Genomic DNA, 27,400 nt, shown 5'->3' on the forward strand with positions numbered 1-27,400 from the left:
AGCGCCATGGAAGCGGCGGCGGCGGGGGAGGACGGCGAGGAGCCCCCTCGCGGGGCCCGGGTCCTGGGCTCCGAGCTGGTGGAGACCTACACGGTGAGGGCCGTTGCTGGCGGCAGGCCCGGCGCGGCCCGGTGGCGGGCTCCCGTGAGGGGGACGTGCGGGGAGCGCGGCCGTGGAGCCGCGCCGTGGTGGGGAGGGAGCCCCCGGCGCCGCGGGAGGCGGCGGGACAGCCGGGACGGGCCCCAGCTCGGGGCGCCGAGCGGCGGCTGCGTCCGGGCTCGGCGCCGTCTCCATCCCGCCTCAGCCGCCCCGGGGAGGCCCGGCAGCGCCTCCAGCCCTGTGTCGTGCCGGCTGCTCGAGCCAGAAGGGAAGAAAGGGGTAGAAGTTTCGTACCAGCAGTCGAGTAATGTGGGGAATTTCTGGGAAATCTGCCCCAGCGGGGTACAGCGGTAGGGCTGTGGGTGTCCTGCGCTTGAAAATTTGGCCCCCTCTAGCTCCTTGTAACTCTGACGCTTGGGAAGAGCTAGTGTTTTAGTGGAGCCTGAATTCGAAGAGCTCGTCATCTTCATATATAAATATATATATATGTGTGTGTGTGTGTGTATATATGTATGTACATATGTATATCATGAGAAATGGGTATTGAGAAAATGTAGCTTTTAAAGCTGGACTGAATACAGTATGAAATATTTTGTTAAGGCAAAAATACTATAACATCCCTCCTGAAAAGTTTCATCTTATCTTCAGAGAAAATCAGATGATTTGGGGATGGTATTGCCCACAAACGATTTTTTTCTTTTGCTGTGCAAAAAAGGAGGAAAGATCGTCAGCAGCATTTCTATTGGGGAAGGAGTTAAATTTTTGATTTATAACTTTTTTTTTTTTAAACTAGTTTCATTTTACCCAGACTTAAGTGGTCTATTTTTTGGGAAGAAGCTCATCACAAAAACAAGCCTCAGCGTAATTGCACACAGAAAACATCTCAAGTACACCACCCTGTTATATAACTAAATTTTTTTTCTACTCCTACCTTAGTTTATTGTGATTTGAATAGTCTTTTTCTGTAGAATGCACATTATGACACCAGGCTTCTTGCATTAGGAACTTAAAGGAAGAAAACAGAAAGGGGCAAAGAGATTTAGAAAGACAACACTTGTAAAAAGTTGTGTATTATTTTTACAAATAGTACCTTAGATTACTGTCACTGAAAAGGTACTCAGAAAAAAACTCTTGAGCGACAGGAAAGCAATTTCTGATTTTTTTTTTTTAATAAGACTGATTGTAAAACCATGGCTTGGCAAGAGAATTTACACAGCTGTAGTACTTGAAGGACTTAGCTCTTTTTCATATTGATAACCCTTGAAACATCACTGTTTGGGAATGGCTCTCAGGTGATCAGTGGCCATGTTTACAGACCTAGATAAAAATATAATGAATGCTTCAGATCACCTTGTTAGGGGGAACATCCCATGAACTAGTTGGTGAGAAGCTTAAAATACATTCTTGAAGATGGTTTCAGTTCATTCTGTCAATTTAGTTACATGGTGTGTATTCACAAAAACTATTCTGCTGTTGACATGTTACCACTGTGTTCGCTGGATATGTGGTTCTTCCCCCAAGCAAGTTTGTTTTCAGAGTCACAGATCAGTCGGGGCATGGTGAGGCTTTTGTGGTATGATGATTGGAAACTTCTGTTTTAGTTATGAACTGGAATTCAATAGTGTTAGTGATAGAGTTTTCATGAGTATTTTGCAGTAGTTGTGATTGAGAAATTCAAGTGAACTTATTTGAGAAAATTTCAAAATGTTACCTGTCCCCATACTCTGCTAGACACAAGTTATGGACACAGGAGGTGAAATGTGAGCTATTTAGCTGCTTCAGCTTGTAAATCAGCATCGTGGAATGAACAACCTTTGGTAATACCATTAATGTGCTAGATTGAGCTGTAGTACAGGCACATAACTTACTCTGCTACAGGTAATCTTTGGCAGATCTGCTGATAGTTGGGGGATAGCATTTTAAGCCACTGCCATCAGAAGCTTAATTTTTAAGGCCTGAGTTCTTATTTAATGATTATGTTTCTGGATATATCATGCTGTTTTAGTGCCATTTTTCTAGGGGACTTTCAAAGTAAGATTTTTGAAAGGCAAAATTTGCCAGTAATTGGTCATGTTTTGTTTCTGTTGCTGTGGTTTCCAGGGAATCATGCCATTAAGTTTACTTGTGGGTAAACCTTTGCAAATTGTTAGCAGGACTCCAAAACTGCAGCCAGCTTCTGTGAAAAGGCCCAAGCCATTAGAAATGTAGGCATATATCTTTAAATGAAAACAGAAATGATTTACAAAATGATTCACAAGACAAAATGATTTACAAAAATTAACATTTGTGTTTAGTGTTTAAAATTCAGATGTTGTGGCACTAAGGACTTGACAATGACCTGTACCTGAGCAGAAGTGAAATATGGGTGGTAGAAAAGTCAGTCAAATCTGGTAAATATGAAAAGGGAAATAGAGCAGTAGCAAGAAGCATCTTTATCTGTTAACATATAGCAGTCAAGACAGCAGTAGCACTATTTACATCCTTGTTTTTGAAAGAATCAGTTTTCTTTTGGCATTGTTGCTTCCCATTTTACCCTGCACTTTAGAGCTCCAGCATTCAAGATAATCTCAACAGAAGGGGGCATATTTTAATGACATTATTTGTTTGACATTTTGAACTTAAATCCTGTAAAATATGTAGGGCAGGCCCATAGTTCTATGTAATTTTGAAGGTACTTTTAAAAATATTAATGATTCTTGTTGAAATTTTTAGGGTGGAAAATTATCTATGGTTTAATTCAGTGGAAAAGATATTGCACTTGTTAATATTCTTTTGTTGACTTCAGAAAGAATGAGCACTTTTACAAGGTATTTGCATGTGTTGGAGAAATATGAGACCAGGTATTTCTCCTGCATGTGCTGATCCTGCTAGATGCTGACTGAAGGCTGGCTGATTGTAAAAAAAAAAAAAAAAAAAAAAAAAAAAGGCCTTTAGGCTGCCAGTGCTTCATTTGTTTCCTGCTATGCATTTGTTTGTTTGGCCGAAATTGCCTTCCTGCTTTTCCTGTATTTTGCAGCTGTTTTTAATATAAATGCTTACTTCCGTGTGTAAAGAAAACACTGTGGCTTCCTTGAATGGGTGTAAACTGTCTGACTGTACTTGACAAGGCAGGGAGGAGGAGATTTGGTTGCATCATTGTTCCGATGTTTGGGACCTAGTGGCTGCAGTCCCACCTGTGTCCCAGACTTTCTGTGTGCCTGTGGGCAGCTCTGTCTGTCATCGCTAAGGGGAGGTACTTACCCTTTTCTTGACAGTACCAGGGTGATGCACCAGTGCGATGCTGGATGAGGAATACAATGGAATTGCAAGTATTCCATACAATGTGAGATGAACAGGTTTTTATAACCATACAGGAAGTAGACAAAGATCAGTTTGGAATCACCGATGTTCATTTAACAGCAGGTTTAGAAGTTATACTTCTTAAAAAAAAAAAAAAAATTACTAGTAAATATTTTACTTTAAATATTGAGGGAGATGAAAGGCATTCTGTCTGGGGAGTGACTACTTAATTGCAACGAGCTTGAAGTGACTGGTCTGTATAAACAACCTCAGCAGTAAGAAAAATTATCATGAAAAAATACAGCAGTATAGATCTGTTAAACACTTTACAAAGTAGAATTTAAATTGGCCAAAGCAAATAATTTATAGAAAGATGTAGAATATTCATTACACAGAGTCTGGTAGAAGGCACTTTGGAAAATGGGGAGATAGGTTCCCAGGATGAAAACCTGTGAATGTAAACCTTTTCATGTTTTAGGTCAAAAAAAGCATAGTTTATGACAAAATTGCGGGTGGAGAGTTCACATGGTAAATTATGTCTGGGAGACAATGCCGTGTGATAGAATTTCATCATCTCCCCCTTTGTTTATGCCTTCTAGCCATTGGCTTGATAGATAGGCAGTCACTGAAAAAACTTAATAAACTGTCAGCCTTGTCATCTTAGTGCACTCAAAATTAATTGGAGATGTACTTACATAGCTGACTTTTTAAAAAAACTTCAGATTTTGGCTTTAAAATGACTGATTGATTTCTGTATCAATTTTGGAAACAAGTCTTTGGAACATATAAGCATATTGCATTTGTATCTATTCTGCAAGATAAAGGCAGCTTGTGGGTTAATCTGAAATCAGTTGCTGTCATTCTGCTACTAAGGCTGCTTGACAGGTGAATATGTACTGCTAACTCTAGATATGTTCTACATGGGTAATGTTGTGGCTTTTTTAAATCTTAATTTGTGGAGTTGTATCAGTACATTTAAAATATTCACAGACGTTTTCTTGACCAGGCTGCTTATCCACTTGGTTCAGTACTCTCTTTGTAGAAGTCATCAGTCCTTGTCATTTCAGCAAGAGAATATGAAACCTTTATTATATGTTTATCCTAACTGATTGTAGAGTGTTGTAAATAGAAGGTGCATTCCTTCCTTATCTCACAAGCTGTCAGTTGGGAGCTGTGAAGTTTACTGGGTTGTCAGTGTCTAATCTTAGGTTTTATTCATTATATATTCAATCTGCATTGCGTTTAGCTATACTGTTTTATCTCCCATAAGATTTTTAGCACAGCTAGCTCTTAAACAGAAGTAGTATCTTTATTATAGCTTCTAAGTGTAGTACTTTTTTTAGTTCCAAATTTAATCCTCTAGTTTCTTTGAGTTTCCACTTGCTTTCCTCTGGATTGTAAGAAACTTTTGAATACTGAGATTATTCCTGTTCTAGTTACTCATAGGCATGGTAAATAATCCTGACCTGCAGTTTCCCAACACAGCATGACAGGAAGTCAGACGTAAGCCTTAATTTGAATTGTAATTCTGTGTAAACCATCGTTTGTTTTTTTACTGCTCATCAGAACACTGACACATCATCTGCTGTATGCAGTAGTCAGACATCTTGATTCAGTTCTCTGTAGGACTTGTTTTTTTTGTTCAGCAAGCCAGCGTGTTACAGGCTCAGATGTTTCACACAAAAAATGCATCTGTGCTATAACTCTTTTAAAGTTCAAGTAGTATTCTATTTAGTGTTTGTTACTCTACTGGTCTGTGCCAGTAGTAAGTGAAAACTGCCTTTCTTTTATGTAACAAATTGAAAATTGACTGTTGATGCTTTTTTTTCCTCAAGTAGGATTAGTAATAGATGTACCTCCTTCCCATAGCACCTATGAATCAGGTCTGTGTAACCTATGATAGCAAGCAAGTTCCCTACCGTGTTAAATGCTTTCAATATCTGCTTGTCAATTTTTTTATTTTTTTTTACAAGGAATATAGTTGGAATAGGTAACAGTTTCTTTAATTGGTTGTTATCAAATAGTTGTATATGTAAGAAGAACTGGTTCTGCTGAGCCATCGTGGTTTTATACTTTGTGTTTTATTTTCTGTCTTGGCAGTTTCACTGGGATGGCTTGCTTCTGGTATATCCAAAGGTGGACTGTGATTTTCCTGCAGAATCAATACTGTTCAATCTGGAAAGTCACCTGCAATGAAAATCTTGAGTTGTGTCCATTCAGCACATGCATAGTTAAAAATAATTAGTCCTCTCTAAAGAAATGTTGGATTGCTTTAGTTAATTGTAATGGTTCTTTGGGCACAGTCATAACTATCAGGAAGCTCTGTTATGTTTGCTTTTCACTGAAAGGAATAGAATAGTTAACATCCAACCAACCAAAGGATTTGCCTAGACTTCTGAAGGTCAAGCTCCAGATTCCTGCTCAACTATGAGGTGACAGCAGGATGTTTGCCAAGTTCCTTTGCCTGTTGTGTAACTTGGTAAATCTGAAGGAGGGATGTTGCTGTCTTGTGTTTGATGTGGCTGTGGCTAGGTATGAATGCCAATTTAAGTTGGCTAGCAGAAATGTTCAGAAAAAGTAGTTTTGAGATTGCAGTTGTTAAACTGCAGGTTGGAAAAATAACAGCAGTTGCTTGGAAATAAAAAGAGCATCTACTCATTTTTGTTCGTGGCGCAGTCATGTGAATGAGGTCAGGCATCCTGCACCAGCAAAGTCACTGTAGAGTTTGGATGAGCTTTTAGTTAACTATCATACTTTGTTGTGAATATTGAATCACCTTATAGTGATACATTAACCTACAGGTATCACAGTCAGCTTTTCTTTAACTACTTTTCCAGTTCCTTTCCTTACTTTACTTTCTATTTTTTAGGTATACATTATTCAGGTCAGTGTTGGCAATCATCAGTGGACAGTCAAACATCGTTACAGTGATTTCCATGACCTGCATGAAAAGGTAAACATAAAACTGGCATTGATCTCTTGCAAGACATCTTACAGTTTGTGTAGTTCTGTTGTGTGGAACATAAATTCTTTCCTCAATAAAGTGTGAGAATGTCTGCTAGATAGAAATTAAACCATCTGAACTGCAAACTAAAGTCCTCTTTTCACATGAGCAGCATTATTTGCCCTGATTACACTCCCTTCTTGAACTGTGGGAGATTGGCCTGTATCAGAAAGAATAGGGTTCAGGTTGCAGTCATTACAACTTTTGCCAGGAGAAATGTTTATAGCAGCTAATTTGGTCACCAGACGCTGGATTGGAACAAAGACTGTCTTCAAGGGGTTGCTAATAAGCTATTGTTACATGGTTGCATGTGGTAGTTACTAACCAGTACTGATTCAAAACAGTAAGTGAAAATGAGAGGAAATCCAGTATATTCAAGACTGGGCTGCTTTCTCAGGAACTCACCTGATATTCTGTAGTTTTATCATCTTAAATAGTTGCATTCTGCTCTGTGGTATGCACACATTTTGTGGAGTAATCCTGTGAGTGGGACTAGTCAGGACAGACATGGATCTTCATTTTTGTATATTCTCAGAATACACCATCATTAAACTTCCTATAATTTTAAGATAAAATGTTCTTTCTAAAAATACCTAAGGTTAGAAATTGAGTAATAGCTGTAATTTACTGAAGCAATTTTAGTTTTGGATCTTACCAGGGACAGACAGCACACTCTTAATGCATTCATTTGCATCTTTCATGCAAGTTCAGATGGCGTGTCAGGCAATAACTCTAGTCTTTCTGTCTTTCAGCTTGTTTCAGAAAAGAAAATTGATAAAAATCTGTTACCTCCTAAGAAGATTATTGGAAAAAATTCCAAAAGCCTCGTGGAGAAAAGACAAAAAGAATTAGAAGTCTACCTGCAAACCCTTCTAGTCAAGTTTCCTATTACTGCTCCAAAAGTGTTATCACACTTCCTACACTTTCATTTATATGTAAGTTATCTTTTTAGCATATAAAATGCAGTAGTGAGTGTCTTCTGTCAGTTTTCTGACTTGGAGAGACTTGAATGTAGTGCTTGCAAAATGACTAAAACTGCTTTTTTCAGTATTTTGCACAATATAACAAATTAAGCACATTTTTGGAGGTTTTTGACACGACCTTTTTTGCAGTAGATACTGTGCTAGCAAGTAGTTTGGGTAGGGACTCTGAGATAAGAAAATAAATGCTGGCAGAATACTTGCAGTCTGTGAATAAAGCTGCAGCTGAATTGGTTGTTAAAGCTGAAGTCAGTAGTGCTAGCTCTCTGAGGGAACATTACATAATTGATCACTCCCCCCCCCCCGACACACACTTAGTGGTTAGAGCTCTATTTCTGTTCACACTGAAACAGTTTCCAGTAGCCAAATGAAGAAAAATGATACTTCTCCAGAAGAGCACACTGATGGAGCAGCTTATAGAGAACTAGCAGTATCGAGCAGATAAATGTTATGGTAAACGATGCTTGAAGTAAGTGATGGCTTGCTTTTATGTTCACAATGCAAATTTTTCATTTGTCTCGTATGTGTAATTAGGCTTTAGTAGTTTGGCATCATGTTGTAAGGGGGAAAGTGGACTTTATAAAGAGAAAAAGGCACTGGAGAACTCAGTGGAAAGGAAGAGCAGCAATTGCTTTAGGGGTGGGATGTACTGACATGGCTCCTTATGGTTTCTCATGAAGGCTTCAGAAATGAATCAGAAGTGATCCATTAGGTATGTTGATTAAGATTTAACAACAAAAGAAAAACCTGTTTTACTTGTGTTATCTGAATATGTGTCCTGTCCCAGTAATAGCTTAGAGTTTGACTTTGATAAACAGGTTTCCTTCATAGTATTGCTATTGCCCTGCAGGTTTGAGTGAGAAACACTAGTTTGTGTTGTGATCGAGTCCTCTAAAATGGATTAGAGTTTTAAAATGTATTAAAAATGTGCATAACAGTGTAAAGACAGTGGATGTCTGTTCTTTTCAGACAGAGCAAATTTCCTGATCTCAAGCAAGTTGCATAATTTTTCTGTTCTTTGGCTACTCTCTTAAATGATGATCTGATGTGTTTCATTAATGTTCCAGTGCTGAAACTTCCAACGAAGTTTTTTGTGCAGGCACAGCTTCTTCCTATTTCCGCCCCTGTCTTTCAGTTATTTTTTTCTTCTTGCTGACAGTAGTCAGAACCCAACTCACTGAAACTTCTCATAATTTAATTTAAACTTGCTCTAGCGCTCATCCTTTTATCTTTTACTTTTCCAAAGAACTAGCGTTATTTGGGTATGAATGCTTCTCTGTTTCTTTACCTAACTTGTGTTTTAGGAGCAAAGGTGTTGCTCAATCTGCAGTTCTTTTTCTTAAGTGAGTCTGGGTTGAGGTATAAATTCAATTGTTTCTACTTGGAACTTGTTAGAGTACTTTTAAATATTTACAAGAAATGTTAGCTATTCAGAAGAAAAGCTAAATATTTACCTTAGCAATTCTACTAGAAAATAATCTTCCTGCAGAACTTTGATCTTTTAAAATATTTAGTTTTCAGACAGCCCACATGCATGCTTGAGACAGTTTAATTCCTAATATTGCCACATTAGTTTATATAGGAAGACTATGATATTTGTCTATCATTATATATAGTAGTTCCAGTAAGGAATGCTTTATTTTCGAGGTTAATTGAACTGAATGGATTAGAAATAGACAGCCTTCCATAAATACATGAACAATACTTCATGTGTTGCAAAGAAAAATTAGGTACCGCTTGGCACAGAGAAGCAGTTGCATGTGATAGTAGTAGTGCAGTACATTACTCTGGCATTGTATAGGATATCCATGGTGATATGGGGATGCTGATTTTGTTGCACCTTCTTGCACTTTGTCATCTTAAAAAATACGGTTTGTAAACTTACAGATACAAGCTTTAGCAAGAAAAGAGTTGAGTGCCCCCAGGCTGCAGTTCAGCAGCTGCTGTGGACAGACGACTTCTGTGTGGTTGATACATACAAGTAATTAGAGCTGAGATGGAGGCTTCTCTTCTTAGAGCTGACACAGTAAAGCAGTCACTTTTTTTGCTTGTTAATCACTGGATAATCCAAGTCATAATCTTGTTTCAATCATAAAAGTAGGAAAAATATCTGCTATGTGTCCCAAATGATGAAAGAGATACAGAGAGTATAGTTTTCAATTAAGCATGTACATGCTAGATGAGTCTAATTGGTGTGTTCAAAATAAGTCAGAGCTGTTGAATTTTGTTTGGAACGCAGCTCCTTCTAGCTTGTGGTCCCAAAACTCTGGTGTGGAGGCTTTGTTTGTCCTCAGTGAGCACAGTTTCAGTTGTATTGAGATGTGCCTTTCTAAAACACTTGCTTCATCAGATGAACCAAACAGTCTGTTGCAGATGTCCTGTGGGTTTATTCCCCTGTTATGAATCATGAGGGCTTTGTCAGCAAAGCAAGCTCATCAAATATTCATTTCATGATAATCCATAATATCTGTTTACCCTTTGCTGCTACCTTATAATCAGATGTGTGTGTCTAGGGGAAGCTTTGCTATCACAATGGCTTTATTTTATGCTCTTCTTGTGGGCCTTTGAGAGAGAACTGTTGGAAATGCTCAGAACTATTTCTGACTTCCACCAAGCATTTGCTTGTTGTGGAGAGAAATAGGTCTAAATGGAAAATACTTGCGCCGATCTTTGTGCACCTTCAGTTTTAAAAGGAACAAATCCCTGCATTGAAAGTTTTCAACCTTTCCTTCTGGAACTGTCAATGCCTGGACAGCTCCCATTTTTTTGAAAACACTGTACTTATAATAGAAATTTGCCTCATATTCCAAGAATGATTACTTAAAGTTACTTCAAAAACAAGCTTACTTTCAAGTTTGACAAATAATGGGCAGTAATAGTTGCTGTAACTACTGTTACCTTTTTCTTTTAATATATGCAGGATTTGCTTATTTAGTTATAGTTCAGTATCTCCCATCTTGGAAATAAAATCTTGTAAAATTTCAGGTCATTTTTCTGAAGTATCTTGAAGTTACAAAGAAATCCATTAGACATATTCACAGTTGATTTCTGAAAAAATTATCAGCAAAGGTGCACATTGAAAAATTACAATAGTAAGTATGTAAATAACAGACTTAATTACAATGCTTTATTCTTTGCAGGAGATCAATGGAATCACTGCTGCACTGGCTGAAGAGCTCTTTCACAGAGGTAAAGAACTTGCCAGAAATTAACTGGGAATGAAGAGAGAGGTTTCCTCTATGTGTATGCGTTCATATACCAGAGATATTTAATCTCCAGATAATCAGAGATTCTCAGACTCTGCATATCAGACTCTGGGACTTTCTCTTCCCCTTCTTTCTCTTCATTTTTTTTCTTACTGATTGCAGTTTAGGACAGATGCACTTTGATTCAAGCTGTTATTTTGGGTGGAACTGTAACAGTAGTGCAATTACTTTTGGAAACTAAACAGAGAAATCCATTAATTCAGCTGTTGAAAAGGGCTTACTTATTAGTCTGTGTCCTGAAAGGATAAGACATGGTGCTAGTGATCAGAAGCTTTTGTTAAGCTTTCTGTCTTGGCATATTGTTTTGTGATACGTAGGGAAGTTTCTTTTGAGTCAGAGTACTGATGTAGTATGTGTTAAATGCAAGAAAGCACTTTGTCTAATTTACTGTTCTTTCAGAATTCAGGAAACATGAGATGTTCTGGTCAGTTCATTAAAGGATGTTCTTTTCTGAAGCTGGCAGATCAAAGTGGAATACACTGCTATAATTGCAATAGCTCTTTTTTTGTCTGTACTGTAAATAGAACTGGTCCGTTGACAGCAGGAGATGTGTGAAGTGGTTAACCCAGGCTAATTTTGTTTTAAAGAAGATGCTAGATGCTACTGTGTATGCCAGCTGGAGCAGTGGTGGTGTTGACTGAGGTGATAGGTGAAGCATGTTTCAGTATGCCATTTTAGATTGTTCTGGCACAAAATTAACTTTAGGTAAAGCCATTTCAGAGGGTCCACTCAGCAAATTTTGGAACATTTAAATGTAGTTTCTGAAGAAATTTGTCCTGACTTTGTAGCACACATGGTCTTACTGATATTGGAATCACTGGTATCTGACTGCTGTATATTGGTGTACCCTTGCCTTAATGTGCAGCTGGACTCTTGGGACTTGCTCCCATTGAAGCCAAAGGGATTTTTACTCCCCTCAGAGCATTTCTGAAAATGCTGGTTATCATGAAAGCTGAAGCTGTCTTGTTCATGGAGTCAAACTGATGTCACTAAAAGAAAGAGGAGAGAGACATCAATTCCACATGTTTGTGTTTTGGCTGCTGTGGTCCATGTTATCTTTTATGGTGCCTTCAGAGAGACTTTCAGATGCTGTTTCCTACTACTTAAATACTGTTCTAGATTAAAATGGGAATGAAAAAATAGTAACAAACAATGCATTTTCTATTCTGGGAGTCTGTATTGGTATTAGTGTAGTAAAGGACCTCATACTCTTCACAAAAACATTTGCTGTAATTCTGCCTTTAGGGAGTATAGCAAAAGCTGTAAGGTCTGTTATTTTTTTTAGATGACAGGTATTGCTTTTTCTGAATGTAATGATAAGTGCTAAATGTTACAGAGCTTATCTTAAAGAGCTTAGCTTATCATGGAGAAAGCGTAGTATCTTTTACATTATCTAAATGAATATTGTCTGAATCCAGTCCTGGTAAGACTGAGGGCAATTTGCCATTAGTTGCCTTAGGAGCTTCAGGCTTATATGGTGAGAATGCTGTTTTCAACACCTAGGCTATTCTGGTGTTAGAAATTTTAAATTCAGTCCTTCTAGTACCTGTTTAAAATGGTAAAAATGTGCGTTGTTTTGGTGCCTCACTCTGAGCTTAGAGTATAAGGGACAAACATTTTATCTCTAAGCTTAGATCTTCTCGGTACCATTTGTTCTTTTGTCACTGAAGTTGTGCAACTCACTGCAGCAATGTGTTTAATATCATTATACTCTTCTTTTTCAGGAGAGCAGTTGTTAATGGCTGGAGAAGTCTTTAGCATCAGACCCTTGCAGTTGTATGCTGTCACTCAACAGTTGCTACAGGGGAAGCCTACATGTGCTAACGGAGATGCCAAAACAGATCTAGGTCATATTCTGGATTTCACCTGTAGACTCAAGTATTTAAAGGTGAACTATACTTGCAGAAATACTGCAGACACTGTTTCTAGCAGACTTTGACATGACTCTTAGCAAACTTGAGTCTAGTGTGAACACACAAGAGCTTTACGGATGGTGTCATTTAAGCCCCTGCAAGCATTGAAAAGTCCATGTTGAACAGATATTTATTCTGCCTACCTTCAATACACACCTGATTCTCTAACAAAGATGATGATTCCCCTCTGTGACATGATCTCTTTAGATAAGTGCAATCACAGAATCTTACTGGGTGCTACTAGGAATGGGTAGGTAGATAGACATTCTCTTTAACCCTGCATTGTCTGCATATACTATGGGTAGGCCTGTGTGTCTCTATGTATACACATGTATATTTATATGCGTGCATGTACATTTGTGTAGAAATGCTAACCCCTTTCTCATCTCTCTTTCTGACTGTATCTGAAAATATTAAAAAAAACAAAAACACAAACACCTCACTTCTGTCTTTGAGATTACCTTGAAGTTCTAACTAAAATACTGCTTCAGAATAAATGTAAAATAGCTCAAAAGAGATCATTTCAGTCTGGAGCCAGTTAGTTTTTTTTGTTTTATCCTACCAAATAACTGAATTGGAAAGGGTTTTCTGGAGTAATTTTTTAACAGTGCTTGCTAGGGCTCAAAATTTTTTTTAGCCCCTTTATTACATGAAGAAGAGTTTTCTTTTAACTGTGTGGTGTGTTTAAAGGGGAAACAAAGGTGAGGATCAGGGAAGCTTCACTGGAAGTCTTAGCAAGTTGCAAAAGCTAAAAAACATCTATACTGCTATTTCTGTGGAACTTCAGTTGCCTTTGCCATCCTATGGGTTTATAGAATTCTCTGAACTGAGGATTCTCTGATTGAAGAAAAGCATGTCTTTTAGAAAAATACCCAACTTCAGAGTTTTCAGAATTTCTGGCCCTTCTGAATGCTTTTGAGTGAGTCCTTTCAAAGCTTTTGAGTTGCAGATAAGACCAGACAGAAAGCTGAAAGATTTCTCCCAAGATTCAGATGTTCACAGCAAGCGTTAATGAAACAAACCATCTCTCTTTTCATGCTGCGCACGTTCTCTGAGGCCAAAATAGTAAGACCAAATGGAAATTTTAGGTGCTTTTTTATTAGATATATACCAATGGAGTGCTGTGTTTTTTCCAAAATCATCTTGGCAGTGCCCTGAACTTCATCCTTGGTAGTGGAAATGAAGGTAGTTCTGTCTTGGAAGATCCAAATGTTTCAGAAAAGTTTTTTTTAATGAATGTAGGCCTGTGTTGGTCAGTCTTGCCCAATATATCTTTTTTTGCATGCCCTTTGTGCTACAGAATATAAGCACAAGGTGGCAGTTTAAGTACAGTCCTTTATTTTCTGTGCATAACTGGTGCAACATTTTTTCCCCGAAGAATTGAGTTGTCTGTAATTTTCATGAATCATTGCATATTTGAAAATTTGGCTGGAACTTTGAATGTTTTTCCAAGATGTTGTATTTGTGGTATAGCCTGTATAAGACTTCTGAAATGCAGACAAGTTTGATAATGTGTACTAACTCTGGTTTTAATTGTTGATTTCTAGGTCACTGGAACAGGAGGACCTTTTGGAACCAGTAACATTCAGGAGCATCTCTTGCCTTTTGATCTGTCCATTTTTAAGTCGCTTCACCAAATAGAGGTATGACTGAGATACTCTTTGCTCATAATTTCTTAGAGGCTCTGCGAATGCCAGGTCTGCTGCATGTTTCTCAGCACTAGTAATTGTATAACTTGGCTTGGTGCTAGAACTGGAGAGTACAGTGTTTGGAAATAATCATGAAGACTTTTATAATTCTATTCTCATGAAAAGTTTTGGGTTGACTGGCACTGCACTGCCATTTTCATCTGGTAGTAAACACAAGTCTGTCCAGAGATTGGCAGTGCTAATCTAGAAAGACTTTCTTTCAAGGGTGGCAGGAGCTCTGCATCTCTGTTCAGTGTGGTTTCCCTGATACACCAGTGAAGTTGCTGGTTGTGGTCATTTTGCAGTGTGTGCAGCGCTTCACCAAGAAGTACTTGGTTGCTGGCAGGAGCTGCAGCAGACCTTAGGTGGCATAGATTCAGCGTGACTTACAAAAAAAAGGCTTTCTAATCTTAAATGTCGTCTGTGTAGTTAGCACGCTACCATCTTAAATGCTTAGCATAGTCTCCTTGCTTCCCAAGGCACTTCATTTTTTATTTACAATAAAGAACATATTAGGGTACATAAATGAACTTGTCTGCAGGTAGAGCCACAGTTTTTTGAGACACCACTCTTTAGTAGCAGTAAAATGCTGTATCCTGTCAAACTGCCTGGGTGGTTTCACCTCGAGCAATATACAGGGGAGACTAAGTCAGTGGAGAAGAATTTTTGTTCAAAGAACTGTTTAAGTTTCACTTTTCTGCAGCTGTCTCTCAATTTCTTTGCTTTAGCTTTACCAAGTTTTAATATTACTGACCTGATAATCTCCTGCTTTTGTCTGTGTTATGAGAATGGGATTTTAGAGGAGTGCTGTAACTACTCTCCAAATTGTTAATAGAGCAGAGAACCCAATATTAAAGCTTTCAGCTGCCTCTTCCATGTCTCACAATTGCCTGTAATATTGTTTCTGATTTTGTAACATAAAAATTATAATTTTCTTTTAAAACAGATAAATCATTGCGGGGCAAAACTTATTAAAGGGTTGACTTCATCAAAGCATGCTCTAGCCACAATGAGTGTTCGATTTTCAGCAACATCGATGAAGGTAAGAGTGTTTTCCTACTTGCTGGTAGTTGCTTAAAGCACATGCAAAAATAACGTGGAAAATGCAGAGGAAGTGTTTACTTGTGTCCCTTCACAGGGACATTTCTTATGCTATTGGAATGCATGATTCTGTTATTCATCCAGAATTGAATGTTTGTCTTGGTTGTTCTTTTCTCTGTGCTTTGATTTGGTAAGGGATATCTAGTAGCATAACTTTCTCAGTTCCTGTATTGTCCCTCTCCATTTCCTAATTCAGACTGGCTGCTGGTGTTGGAAGTCTCTCCTCATCAGTCTAGAATAAGCATGTCAGCTTTCTGGCCCAGGCAGCTCATGTTTTAAGACCTACAACTTTAATTTAGATTATTAGAAAGCTTAGTAATCTTCCTTACATATGCATGGCTGTTTGTTGGACTGTTTTCAAAATGGTTAGCTTTCACTGAAAACGTAAACATAATACTTTCCTGTGCTTGTCTTAAATAGGAAATCCTCGTGCCTGAGGCCTCTGAGTTTGATCAGTGGGAGCCAGAGGGTGCAACTTCAAATTGTCCAGTGACAGCAGTTATCCCAACTTGGAGAACTTTAACAACTTTAGATATGAGTCACAATAGCATATCTCAAATTGATGATTCAGTGGTAAGATTCATTTGGAAGAATTATTTTTTGTTTTTGGGGGGAAAAAAAAAGACTGGCTGTGCTTCTGTGGAGCTTTACATAGCAGCGATTTTGCATTTACTTCATATATCTTCATTTTTCTGGCAGAATTTTCACTTGCATCTACTTTTTTAATGTTGATTAGCAACCCAGATTAAAGCTTACTAGAAAGCAATCTTTGAAAAAGCTGAAGGAGACTTTTTGAAATCTTTCTTCTACTACCTCAGTATTTCCTTTGCTAAAGGAGAATAGGTATTTGTCATTCTGTACTCTGTAAGTAACACGTTCATGAATACTGACTTCTTGAAACATTTTTACTGTTTGCATTAGCCTTAGGCCACTTATGAAAGTAAAAAAAAAAAAACAAAACCAAAAAACCTCCTTGGGCTAGACTTTGGAGTATTATCAGGGCTGAAGCTTCCTGCATATTTAAAAACATTTGATTTTTCTGGCAGCCTTCGTGACATCAACACAGTATGTAGAGCATGGAAACAACATCTGAAATATTTTGCCAATACCTTGGTTTTGCATTTTGTAACTCAATTGTGAAGGAAAAAATCTGGCTTTTGTCACAAGAACATGTGTAAAATATAAACATACTTTTTTACTCAGATTACTCCTGCAAAGCAGGGAAAGTAGTTACTTTTCCAACTGAACTAAAAGTCAGGAGCATGGAGTGCAGTCCTCTTGTTCAAGATTGATTGTGACTCTAGGCTTAGGCTTTTCAGGTCCCAGTCCAGACCTTAAGTAGAAGGCAAGTCATTGGTGAGATTACAACCAAAACAAAGCAAATGTATGTACAGTAACATCAAAATCAACATTTGAGTCCTCCAAAAATAAAAGGTTTTGTGGGTTAAGATGCATTTCTAAGAGTTAGAGGCTTATGTGAGCTCGTATAATGCTTGGCTAGTGTAAACAACATGTGTAAACAAATCAGTGAACTTACTCTGGCCCTTGGTAGTCTGCTTTATCCCCGTTGCGTGCATCAAATATGCTTGTTTGGTAAGATGAAACAGCTATAATGAAATTGACCTACAGTTAATGGCTGGACTGGGGGAAAAATATTCATTTTAAGTAAGAAAATGAGTTTCAGACTTAAACTTAACCATACTTCTCAGAGAAACCTGTTTGGTTTTTTTTCCCGCTCAAGAGGAGGATTTAACTTAATTTTGCCGCACTGTATCACCGAATGATTTTTTTAATACAAAAAACTGTGAGACACTGTTCATTGGATGATGCCTTTCTTTTGCTTGTCAGTCAGCTGTTGGTGAAGGATGAATGTCCTGACTTATTAAGCTATGATGCATTTTACCACAGGCATTTTTCCTCCTTCTAGAAATTAATTCCGAAGATTGAATTCCTGGATTTGAGTCACAATGGGGTGTCATTGGTAGAAAATTTACAGGTAAACAATGCTTTTGAAGGTGGATTTTTGTTCCAAAGCTGCTTTTTGCTTCAGAATTCTGTTGCTGATCTTTGTCATGGAAAACAGTTTAAACCAAAATAGGTTACTCTTTGTAACAACATCAAGTACTCTTTTAATTTTTTATTTGTTCTAGATATTTTCCTTTCTTTGTCAATATTGGTGTATAGCATTTAGTTCCTTGCCTGCGTTGCCAGCCATATCTCTTAATCAGTAAAACTGCATTTGAGGGAGTTCCCATTTTATAAGCTCAGGCCCATGTTATGAACAATTTCACATCATGCTTTTATGGCTCGGCGATTTTCCTATAAACACTGTTGCACAGAACATAAACAAGCCTTAATATTTGTGTCTTTAATATTGTTTCATTTTAACGATTTGGTGTATGACATGGATCTTCCATGTTTTTGTAGCATCTTTACAACCTTGTTCACCTGGACTTATCCTACAACAAGCTTACATCACTAGAAGGTGTTCACACAAAACTAGGAAACATCAAAACTCTGAATTTAGCAGGAAATCAATTGGAAAGGCTGTGTGGTCTTAACAAACTGTACTCATTAGTCAACTTGGATCTGAGCAACAACAAAATAGAACAGGTAACTGTTGATCTTTATTTCAGTGTCAAACTGAATTGCTCTTTGAATTGCAAGAAATTTCTTCTAAAGAGTGAAATTGCAAATTAAAAATGCAGCTGCAGCAACTTTTCCTGGTTATAACAGCAAATGAACAGTATAATATAACAGTAATTTATGCTAGAGATGCTCAGCCTGTGTGCTGATGCTTCATTTATCTATTTGCGTTCATCCATTTTTCCATAAACTTTCAGATTGATGAAGTAAGAAATATAGGAAGCCTCCCATGCTTGGAAAAGGTGGTCTTATCCAGCAATCCTTTGAGCATCATTCCTGATTACCGGACCAAAGTGCTTGCTCAGTTTGGGGACAGGGCCTCAGAGGTAAGTCACGGCGCGCTTTTCCTTTGAAGCTGGCACCTAACTAAAAAAATCTTTTTTAAAGCCTGATGAGGAAAGTAATGTAAATGTTAGTTTAGCTGATGAGTTTTTACTGTGCATTGGAAAAGATCTTTAGAGAATGAAACCACATTAGTAGTATTCCATTACGCTCATGGATCTAAAAGAAATTTTATCCTGTCTTCACTGGATAAAGAAACAGTATGTTACGACTGAGATACAGTTGTGCTAGAAGGGTCTTAAAACTTATCAAGTGTTTCTGAATGTATATTAAATTCGTATCACCTTAGAACAAGGGTCTAATGTGATATGGTATTTTTGCATGTAGTAGTTATAAGATGCATAAAGTTCACATTAAGCTAATATTAATTATTACATTAATTTAAAAAAAAGATTGCCTTGTTTTCAATGTCATTTTTAGATATATTATACATTTTCTTCAGGTCTGTTTGGATAACATTGTTACCACAGAAAAGGAACTAGACACTGTGGAAGTGCTGAAAGCTATTCAAAAAGCAAAGGAGGTGAAGTACAAACTGAGCAACTCAGATAAAAAGGTGAGTTTGCGTGGTGCTGGGGAGGAGTGAGTTGATTGCTTATGATATTTATGCTGTTGTGAAGCTTACAAAAAGACTATAAAGAAATATATTTCCAATTGGCCAAATACAGGCCAATTAGACAAATAGACAAATTAGTCATTGTCATTTAGCCAAATAAATGAGGTCTGAGGGGAATTCATTAAACTTTCTTTTAGTTATAACAATTTTTACAATTTCTTTGCTTGTTCCTTTAATGTGGGATGAACTTTTAATTTTTTTCCTATATTTTCAGTATAATTTCAGTAATTATCTGGCCTTCCTTTCTATGCTGGCTTGGGAGAGATGAAGCGGGAGGAAAGGACAGAATGACTTAACACAGTGAATGTGCAGTGGACCATAACAACTGTGCTTTACATCGTACATAAGTGCAGAAACATAATTTTACTGCCTATGCAACAGAGTACTAAAGTGACTTTACCATCTTCCTTCTTGTGGTTATTTAGCAGTGGGAAAAAGTCGGAAATCTGCATCCTCTTTGCCTTCTCGCATGTGTGTTCTTAGCGTTCTGTGTAGCTGGTTTGTCCTGCTTTGGAATTAAAATTATTATCAGAGCTTGTTTCTGTCCTTGCAGGGTAGAAATCTTGCTTTTATTCTTGTGTGTTTTATGAAACTCACTGTTACTCTTGTCAATCAATGCAGTGATTAGTGATCAGAATGACTTTTCAAAATGAATTCTTAGTGAAATTCCACTGCACTAAGAAAATAGAAACCTCAGTGGATGTGACAAAGAAATGCTGGCGCTAACTTCGCTATTACTAAAATTGAGAAAGCTAGTGCTAAAATTGAGAAACCTTGTATAGACTGGTTTTAGTTCAGGATCTAATGTGTCCTGTGTGTTTAGTTTCTTTTTTCTTTAATCACGGCATACTTTCTTTATTAGATCAGTGAGGACTCCAGGCTCACTGCTGCCAGCTCCAAATCAAACTGTTCTTCTCTTACTGTTCGTCCTTCCTCTCCCTCTCTGCCTCGTCCTGTCAGCTCCAGCCAAGGTAATCATGTATGTATCGTGCTGCTGGGCCGAGCCTCTTGGTTCTGCTTTTTGAAGCTGCATTGATATACATGAGTATGACATGCATGGAAATAGGGCTTATCAAGACAAAATGAAGCAGAAAGGCATGGTAGCATGGGCATAGAACTTGCAAGTTGTGTGTGAATCAGCAATCCTGACCTGTTGTTCACCAGTGGTAGTTAACTGTGGAGAAAGTTTGGGTACAGGACTCCTTTTACTGCATTATCCTGCAGAAATCACCAGCAGAGGACTATATATCTTTTCCCAGTTTACATATGTATCCTAGCTCCTTAATGGAAAACCTTGAAGTATAAACATGTTTTAAAACTGCTTCTTGCAATTTCTTGCTATCTGTTATTGGTCGGCAAATCATATGATGAAATAGCATCTGTCCCATTATTGCTTTTTGCCAAGAATTACATTTCCATCAATAAATCTGAAAGAAGTTAGGAATAGTACGCGAGTAGAGGAAGGACAAGTTATGGGATCAGTGATCAGTCTGAGCTTGTGTTTTGGCATGTCTGTTGTGCAGTAGCTCCTGCTAGCTTTACCTGAAAATTATTTTTACTGCATGTTTCAAAAAAGAAAGCCTGTTGCATTAGGAACTTAGAGAAAGCTTTTGAGCTTTTGCAGAAGCCTTTAAAATTACATACAACTTACAGGAGTATTGATTTGTGGCTGAGAAGAGAACATAAAATTTTTTGACTTTTGCCTGGTTAGAAACTTTAAAGTGTAATTGGACATGAACAGTGGGAGAAGACTTCTTGCTTATTTAAAAGAGCAGCAAGTATATACTCAATAATTTGGGGTGAAGCAGTTTACTCTTTCCAGTAAATTGTTGAATTTGCTGGATGAGGGAGAGAAACAGCTTGGTTGTTGAAAAAACCCAATCCATTGCTGTGATTTCTGCCAGATCAGTAGAGGTTTCTAAGTTCAATCTATAACAATGAAATTGTTCTGAGAGCAGTTGATTTAAGGACAAACAACTTAGAACAGATACTGATACGGTTGCTATTTATGTACTTCATTTACACTTGTAATGCTTTTAGATATCCTCTGTCACCTGCAGATAAAATGCTGCCAGTTTTTCCAAAATATGTGCAAGAAATATTTAGTTTCTTTTGGATAACTTGAAATCAATACTTGCTTTAAAGTATAAAGCATTTAAGTTACAGCACTGAGGCAGTTTGCATATGTGACAATCTACAGTTTTTTATAGGGCTAGCTGTAAAAATGTATGGTAGCAATAGCTGTGACTATTTAAAAAAATATTAGTGAGTAGTCCTTTTATATTACAATAAATTTTTTGGAGCAAATGTGTCTTGAAAGAAAAAAGAATCAGCTCTTTCTTTCTGAAGTACTTGGGAGTTTTGTAGAAATTTGCTACAAGATTAGAGTAAGATTTGAGATGTTTATACATTAGTCTCCTTCCCTAAAGTTCCTTTGGTAAAATCTTAGGGAAGGCTACTATAAATGGTAGAAAAATGCAAGAGGAGTAGGGCAGGCTACTTTGCAGCTTTAATGGTAGAAATTGATTATTTGCTGTATATTTAGCTATCAAGGGTTGCTTTCAAACTACAGATTGTGAGAAATCTATTTAGAAATTTTGAAATATGCTAGGCAATGAGTTTCACTGTTAGACCTTAAACCATGAATAATGGAATTAATTTCCTGATGTGCTATTTCTATGAATTGTTTTCTCTGCAGTTTTTATAGACACCATCTGTTTCCGGTACATATTATTCAAATTAAATGTCACTGAAAAATGGCTTATGGAAAAAGATTAAATATTTATATAGGAAACAGAAAACCAAAAATAATGCTGTCGTGTTCTGTTTTTCCTGTCAATTTGAGTTTCCTTCTTGCTAACGCAGTATTTTGTTCAAGTAATAAATACCTTTTGCTTTTCCTCTGGCTATGAGAAGATTTGATGTAATCCGATAAACTTTACCATCAGTCCAGGAAGGTGCTGCATGCAGGAGTGTTTATGCTCATGATAGAGTCATATATCCACACTATAATTCTGTTGTTTTTGTTTGTGCATTTATATACTTAAACTGATGGACCCAGTGGTGGTATTGAAAATGGATTTGCTGGGTTGCGTTAGTGCAACACTGCAAATGTCAAACAAGCAAAAAATGTCGGATGTCCCTTAGAGCATTGCCTCGTATGCACTCAGGAAAATGTTTCCTGATCATTCATCTTTGAGCACATCAAAAAGGTTCTGAGTAAGGTGAGTTAATTGTCTTAGGAGTGACATTTGGGGGACCAGAAGTTCTCAGCGTGGTTGAGTTTCTAAAGGATTTACACAGGTGTTACACGAAGCCTACAGAAATTTGAGAGAATGCTACAGAGTTGCCAAAGAGTGCTTTGCTGCTGGTTTTGCTAGCCTGGGCAATGTTTTGTTAAAACTAGCTCAGAAGTCATATGAAAAATTCTTATGCCAGATACTGGGATTGAAGATGATTGTTAGCTTGAAAAAGGAATTTTAGATGTTAGTGTAACTTTCAGTGCAATTAATGATACTTCTGTAATTAGGTTAAAATTCCATCTGTACCTGTTTTTGTTTCATCCTGGCTGTTATGTGAAGGCATCCTCTACCCTTAATGATTTATAGTCAGATTTTGATTAGATAATTTTAATTCAGCTTTTTTGGCACATACTGTTAAACACCTGTTTTGGTTTTGTTTTAGTGTTTCTAAGAGCTGTTTGTATTTGTTCTAGAAATAATTCATAGAGAAACAGTCCTAGCCAGTAGTTCTTTGCAGTCCAGTGGTTCGACTCCTACAGACCATACAGTTCCCCAGAGATGCTTCGAAATGTCAGACTCCAGATGTAAAAATCAGGTAAATACAGTTCTTATGTTTACTTTATGGTATTTTTAAAAGTTTCCTGCAAGTTTAGTTCTGATATTAAACTTCTGTTGTCAAAATAATCCATAGCAAAGTTATTTTGATTTTTAGAGCTATTATAGTGGAAAACGGAGGTAGCCTCAAATTGTGTGAAGGTTAGTCCACCTTTTAAATTAAGCAAATAATTCCAGTTTACAGAGTTGTAGAGAACTGGTGTCAGTGTTTGTATTATGACTTTAAAGTCAAGTACTTGTGACATGTTGATCCAGTATTGGTATCACATTGCCATTTAGTATCCACTTAGTTACTCTGAGTGTAGGACTTAAGTGTTGTAACAACATCGCTTTGTGGAAGAAGCTTCTCCCTATCAATAGATGACAACTCTGATTTGTCTCCTTCAAACTCCTGCTGCTTGATAGTTTCTAAGTTATTTCATTGGTTATAAGCATCGGAAGCACTCTTCATTAATACCATGGCTTAGGGGAAAGAGCCAGCAGGAGCTCTGGGTTCTCTTCCTTTGCCACCAGTGTAGTTGGTCTTCAAGAAGTTCCTTTACCTTTTTACCTCACTTTACACAACCTTGGTAGAATTTTATAGTCTGCAGAAAGAATGTATATGGGTCATAGGTTGGATCTGTGCCCAAATCAGCAGCAGAGTCTGTCCTTGCCTGCCTTAATTGAATGCCCAACCTAAGTAAACAGGTGAAGCATTTTAGGATCCTCAAACTGGATTTTCAAATTAGATCCTCTGAGTAAGGAAGGCTATTCAACTGCCTATGAGTACAACAGTCAGGACTTTGCAGTGAGTAGGCTAGCTTTAAAATGCTGGAGCCAATGTTAATTTGTTTTTTTATGTATGCTGAAGAGTGTCAGCAGCCATAAGTAGTTCATGGCTTCCTGATCTTTTCTCCTTCTTCTTAGGCACCTGCCTCTCTATTGGACTCATCCAAAGAATATGGAAGAGGTCATCATACGTGGTAAGCTAGGTATCTACGCTCTGGTTTAAATCCCCACTAGCTTTTCAGTAATAACTCTGGACACTGCATTTTTAAAATCCAGCCTTTAAGGCAAAACACATTCTCTTTCATTGTATGCTGCATCTGTTTTTTTTGGACTGAAAGCAATTTCATGGTGCAAAGTGTTTTTACACTTTGAACCATGGGATGCTTTTGGTAGTTTCAAAAACAGCAGTAGCTGTATTGCAAAGTGCTTTAACTCAGAGATATGCTTCTTAGGGATGGGAAATGGAAGATGAGTAAACATTTTAGTTCTTCATGCTTTCTATAGAATTACACGTTACCAGCCTTTTAAAGCATTGGCTGTGTGCAGTACAAAGACGTTCTACAAATTACACTGACTTAACTGAGTTAATGAGATTGTCTCCAAGCTTTGAGAAGCAGCAGCATGAATCATAGGTTGTTATGACTATTTTTAAATTCAAGCTGGTACTTACTGTGGCTTTTATCTCTTTTGAAGTTCGGATCATTCAGAGGAAGAACACTGTGCAGTGCCTGACCCCTGTAATACCGTCATCTTGCCTTTTAATTGTATGTCATACACTGCCACAAACCAGGATTTTATCCAGCACCTTTCTGCCTTGATAGTGCAGACTGTGCAGAGGTCACCCCCCTCCTTTACAGAGAATAAAGGAAACCCTCTGGGTGATTCCAGAACCACAGAAAAAGAAGATGGATATTTTGAAATGGGACTTCATGAAGGAGATCAGACTTTCAAGTTCAGCATTGCTTCAGATACTCAGTCATCTGACAACACAGCAGCAGAGAGTGTTGATGTAGTCAAAATCCTCTGGAGTTTTTCTATTCATGTTCATAAAGGACTCAGGCAGTTTGCTTCCTGTTTGGTTTTGACTGATAGTATGATAGCTGTGTTTGAGATTCCTCATCAGGAATTGAGAGGAAACTGCCAGCATATCCCTTCTGCCTTGAAGTTAACACTGTGTTTTCCATACACTGATCTGACAGAATTTGGCTTTCTTATGCCAGAAATCTGTTTAACACTCAAGCTGAAAAACAGTGACAACTGCTTGTTTGTTCTTTCAGATTCCCAGAATCTTCAAGACTTTTACTCCTGTTTACACACGTGTTGCTCTCAACACTGCACATCAGTGTTACCGAGCTCCACATTGTACTGTGGAAAAGCAAACCTCCAGGAGTTTGTCTGTCAGCTTATGGAATTGAATTGCATATCATCAGAGGATGTTGAGATAAAAGGTTGTTTCCCAACGTATCTTGTTTACGGGAATAAAACTAATGTTCAGAAGGCCTTGTGTCAACCAGAGTCAGCTGACAATAACAAAGCATGGTCCAAAAATACTTTGTGTTCTGCACTTTATTCAGCAATGTATAAATCTTCTGATCAGGGTCCCTGTGTGTTTCATCCCTGTTGGATATTTCTAACACCCCAGCGTTTGTACATAGTTAAGGTAGATTTCAGTGTACTGCCAGGCAAATGGGTAGGTGCAGAAGACTTGAGAAGTATATTCAAGCTGAGTAGGATTCCACTAGCATCAGTTGTGTTGCATCCGACTCATGGTTCCATCCAGCAGAAAGGTTCATTTTTGGATGGGCATGTGCTGGAGTTGCTTGTTGGATACAGATTTGTTACAGCAGTATTTGTTCTACCTCATGAGAAATTCCGCTTCCTAAGAATCTACAGTCTGTTAAGAACACTCCTGCAGGATGTTAAGACTATTGTTATTTTCAAAGCTTCAAACAAATCGGATTCTGTAAGAAATCACTTCTTGGAGTCCAACAGACACAGTCAGTCAGCAAGGTAATGATGATTCTTGTAACAGATTGGTTGCACAGTGCTAAAGTTAATGTGGCCTAACCACTGTGTTAGCATTTGTCATTGTAGCTCTTTTTGGATTTGATGATTAGGCCTATAATATTGGTCAAGTTCTTTCTTTCTGTTAGTATATAGTATGCATGAATGGCTATCCCAAACTGTATCTGTCTACTTTTTTGTTTATTTTTGTTTTGTTTTGTGGTTACAACTTAAAACATATTTTCTCATGGATGGATACTTTTCCACTTCCTTGCAGGGTGAGGTCATGACAGATTGACAGATTTTCTCTTGATGCTCAAGAGAAATCATTTAGAGTAAACAAGTCCATGGATATTAAGAATAAAAGTTGCCTGTTCCTAATTGTTGAATGAAATGTAAAGTACAAATTTTTGTAGGGGAAGGGCTATATGTTTCCTTAAATGTTGATGTTGCTTTTTTCTGGATCTGTTCTGTCTCCTAGCTTTTGCAAGCCTCATCTGACACTGTCATCTTTATATCCATCTGAATTTCTTATGCAGAAGATTACAGAAGATAACCAGATTCCAGTTCACATTCATGTTTCTGTGTCTCTGCAGTATGTTGCTGGGCTGAAAGGAAATGCCCTAATTGAGTTTTTCCATAACAACATTGCAGAGGTATTGTGTCTAGTCCAGGTGTATAAAAAGATGTGACCTTTCAGTACTAGATAAGAATAGTTTTTAAAAAAAAGCCCTTTCTTGATCAAACTTAAAAACAGGAGTTAGGTTATGCCAAATTTGGAGGCTTTTTGATCAAAATCTTGTTTGTGCTACTGACTCCACTTTGGGTCCCCAACTGCAGTGACTGGGATCCTGCTGGGCTTACTTTGCCCTCAGGATGCTTGATGTAAAACAAGAGAGTACATTAGTATATGCCTTGAAAATATGACTTCAAGAATGTTCCTCACATTTTTTTAAAATAGCAAAAGTAAAGAAAATTACTTGAATGGAATTATTTTTTAATGTTACCTGACTAAATTAACAAGTAATGTGCTGACTTCGTTGTATAATGTGTGTGCATAAATACAATACAATGTGTATGTGGCTGTAGGGGCTGTGGAAACCTAAGCAGATAAATCCAGTTTCTGAATACCAGATTTACAGGCTGTGTGTGGAAAGTTTTAAAAGTACTACTCTTACCTTAAATTCATGATGTGACTTTTTAAATGAAAGATCACTGTGTTCAGAAACATAATGACTTTTTTTTATTCCTTCCCCTCATTTCCAAATTTTTTAAAGTAAGCACTATTTATAAGTTGTGCTGCTCTTTTAACACCTGGAGGAGCTGATAAAGAAAGCAAGTGACTCATTTGAGAATTCACAGTAAGCTCGTCAAGCTAGAAGTTTGGAGAATGCCCAGCTGTAACAGCAGCTCTAATTGTTACCTGTGTTTCCATCCTCTCTCATGAGGCTCTTTGAATCCAGCCCCTCAGTAGCATCTGAAGGCTTAATAGGCTTGTTGAGGTTTGGGAAGCACTGCTGATATTTGGAAGTTGACAAAATTTTGTTTTCAGTGTTTATGCTGGAAAGACTTTGTGCACTAAATATTTTTCTAATTTCTTGTTATTTTCCGGAAACAAGGAATAATTAGTCCACAACAGAAAAATATTTTCTCTTATGTATACAAGACATTTTCTGTAGACAACTATTATAGCTGTGTTTAGTGGCTTTGGGGGCAAGCTTTCACTCTTCAATAATAGCATTTTCACATGCTTCAGATTTAGAAATTGTTTTTGTAGTAATCTAAAACTGCCTCTAACCTGATGAAACTGTCTGAAAGATCAAAATGTCCAAGTGAT

General features: G+C 37.5%; 1 protein-coding gene across 7 annotated transcripts in view; it reads left to right on the forward strand.

The window, feature by feature from the left end:
- The first annotated feature begins 6 nt into the window (after positions 1–6).
- Positions 7–27,400, forward strand: part of NISCH (nischarin) — a 32,104-nt gene continuing 4,710 nt past the window's right edge. For 2 of the 7 annotated variants that reach the window (XM_026071461.1, XM_026071462.1), the window contains exons 1-17: positions 7–93; positions 6,248–6,331; positions 7,135–7,317; positions 10,503–10,551; positions 12,353–12,516; positions 14,089–14,184; positions 15,176–15,271; positions 15,751–15,903; positions 17,258–17,326; positions 17,758–17,943; positions 18,174–18,302; positions 18,761–18,874; positions 19,797–19,905; positions 22,650–22,771; positions 23,698–23,753; positions 24,253–25,569; positions 26,045–26,219. In XM_026071461.1, the coding sequence (XP_025927246.1) occupies positions 7–93; positions 6,248–6,331; positions 7,135–7,317; positions 10,503–10,551; positions 12,353–12,516; positions 14,089–14,184; positions 15,176–15,271; positions 15,751–15,903; positions 17,258–17,326; positions 17,758–17,943; positions 18,174–18,302; positions 18,761–18,874; positions 19,797–19,905; positions 22,650–22,771; positions 23,698–23,753; positions 24,253–25,569; positions 26,045–26,219 (3,189 nt within the window). Of the gene's footprint in view, positions 94–6,247; positions 6,332–7,134; positions 7,318–10,502; positions 10,552–12,352; positions 12,517–14,088; positions 14,185–15,175; positions 15,272–15,750; positions 15,904–17,257; positions 17,327–17,757; positions 17,944–18,173; positions 18,303–18,760; positions 18,875–19,796; positions 19,914–22,649; positions 22,772–23,697; positions 23,763–24,252; positions 25,570–26,044; positions 26,220–27,400 lie in introns of those variants that run through there. The other 5 variants (XM_026071463.1, XM_026071466.1, XM_026071465.1 and 2 more) reach the window with 5 other exon arrangements.

The sequence above is a fragment of the Apteryx rowi genome, unplaced genomic scaffold, assembly GCF_003343035.1.
Source record: "Apteryx rowi isolate R43461 unplaced genomic scaffold, aptRow1 scaffold_326, whole genome shotgun sequence".
NCBI classification, from domain to species: Eukaryota; Metazoa; Chordata; class Aves; order Apterygiformes; family Apterygidae; genus Apteryx; species Apteryx rowi.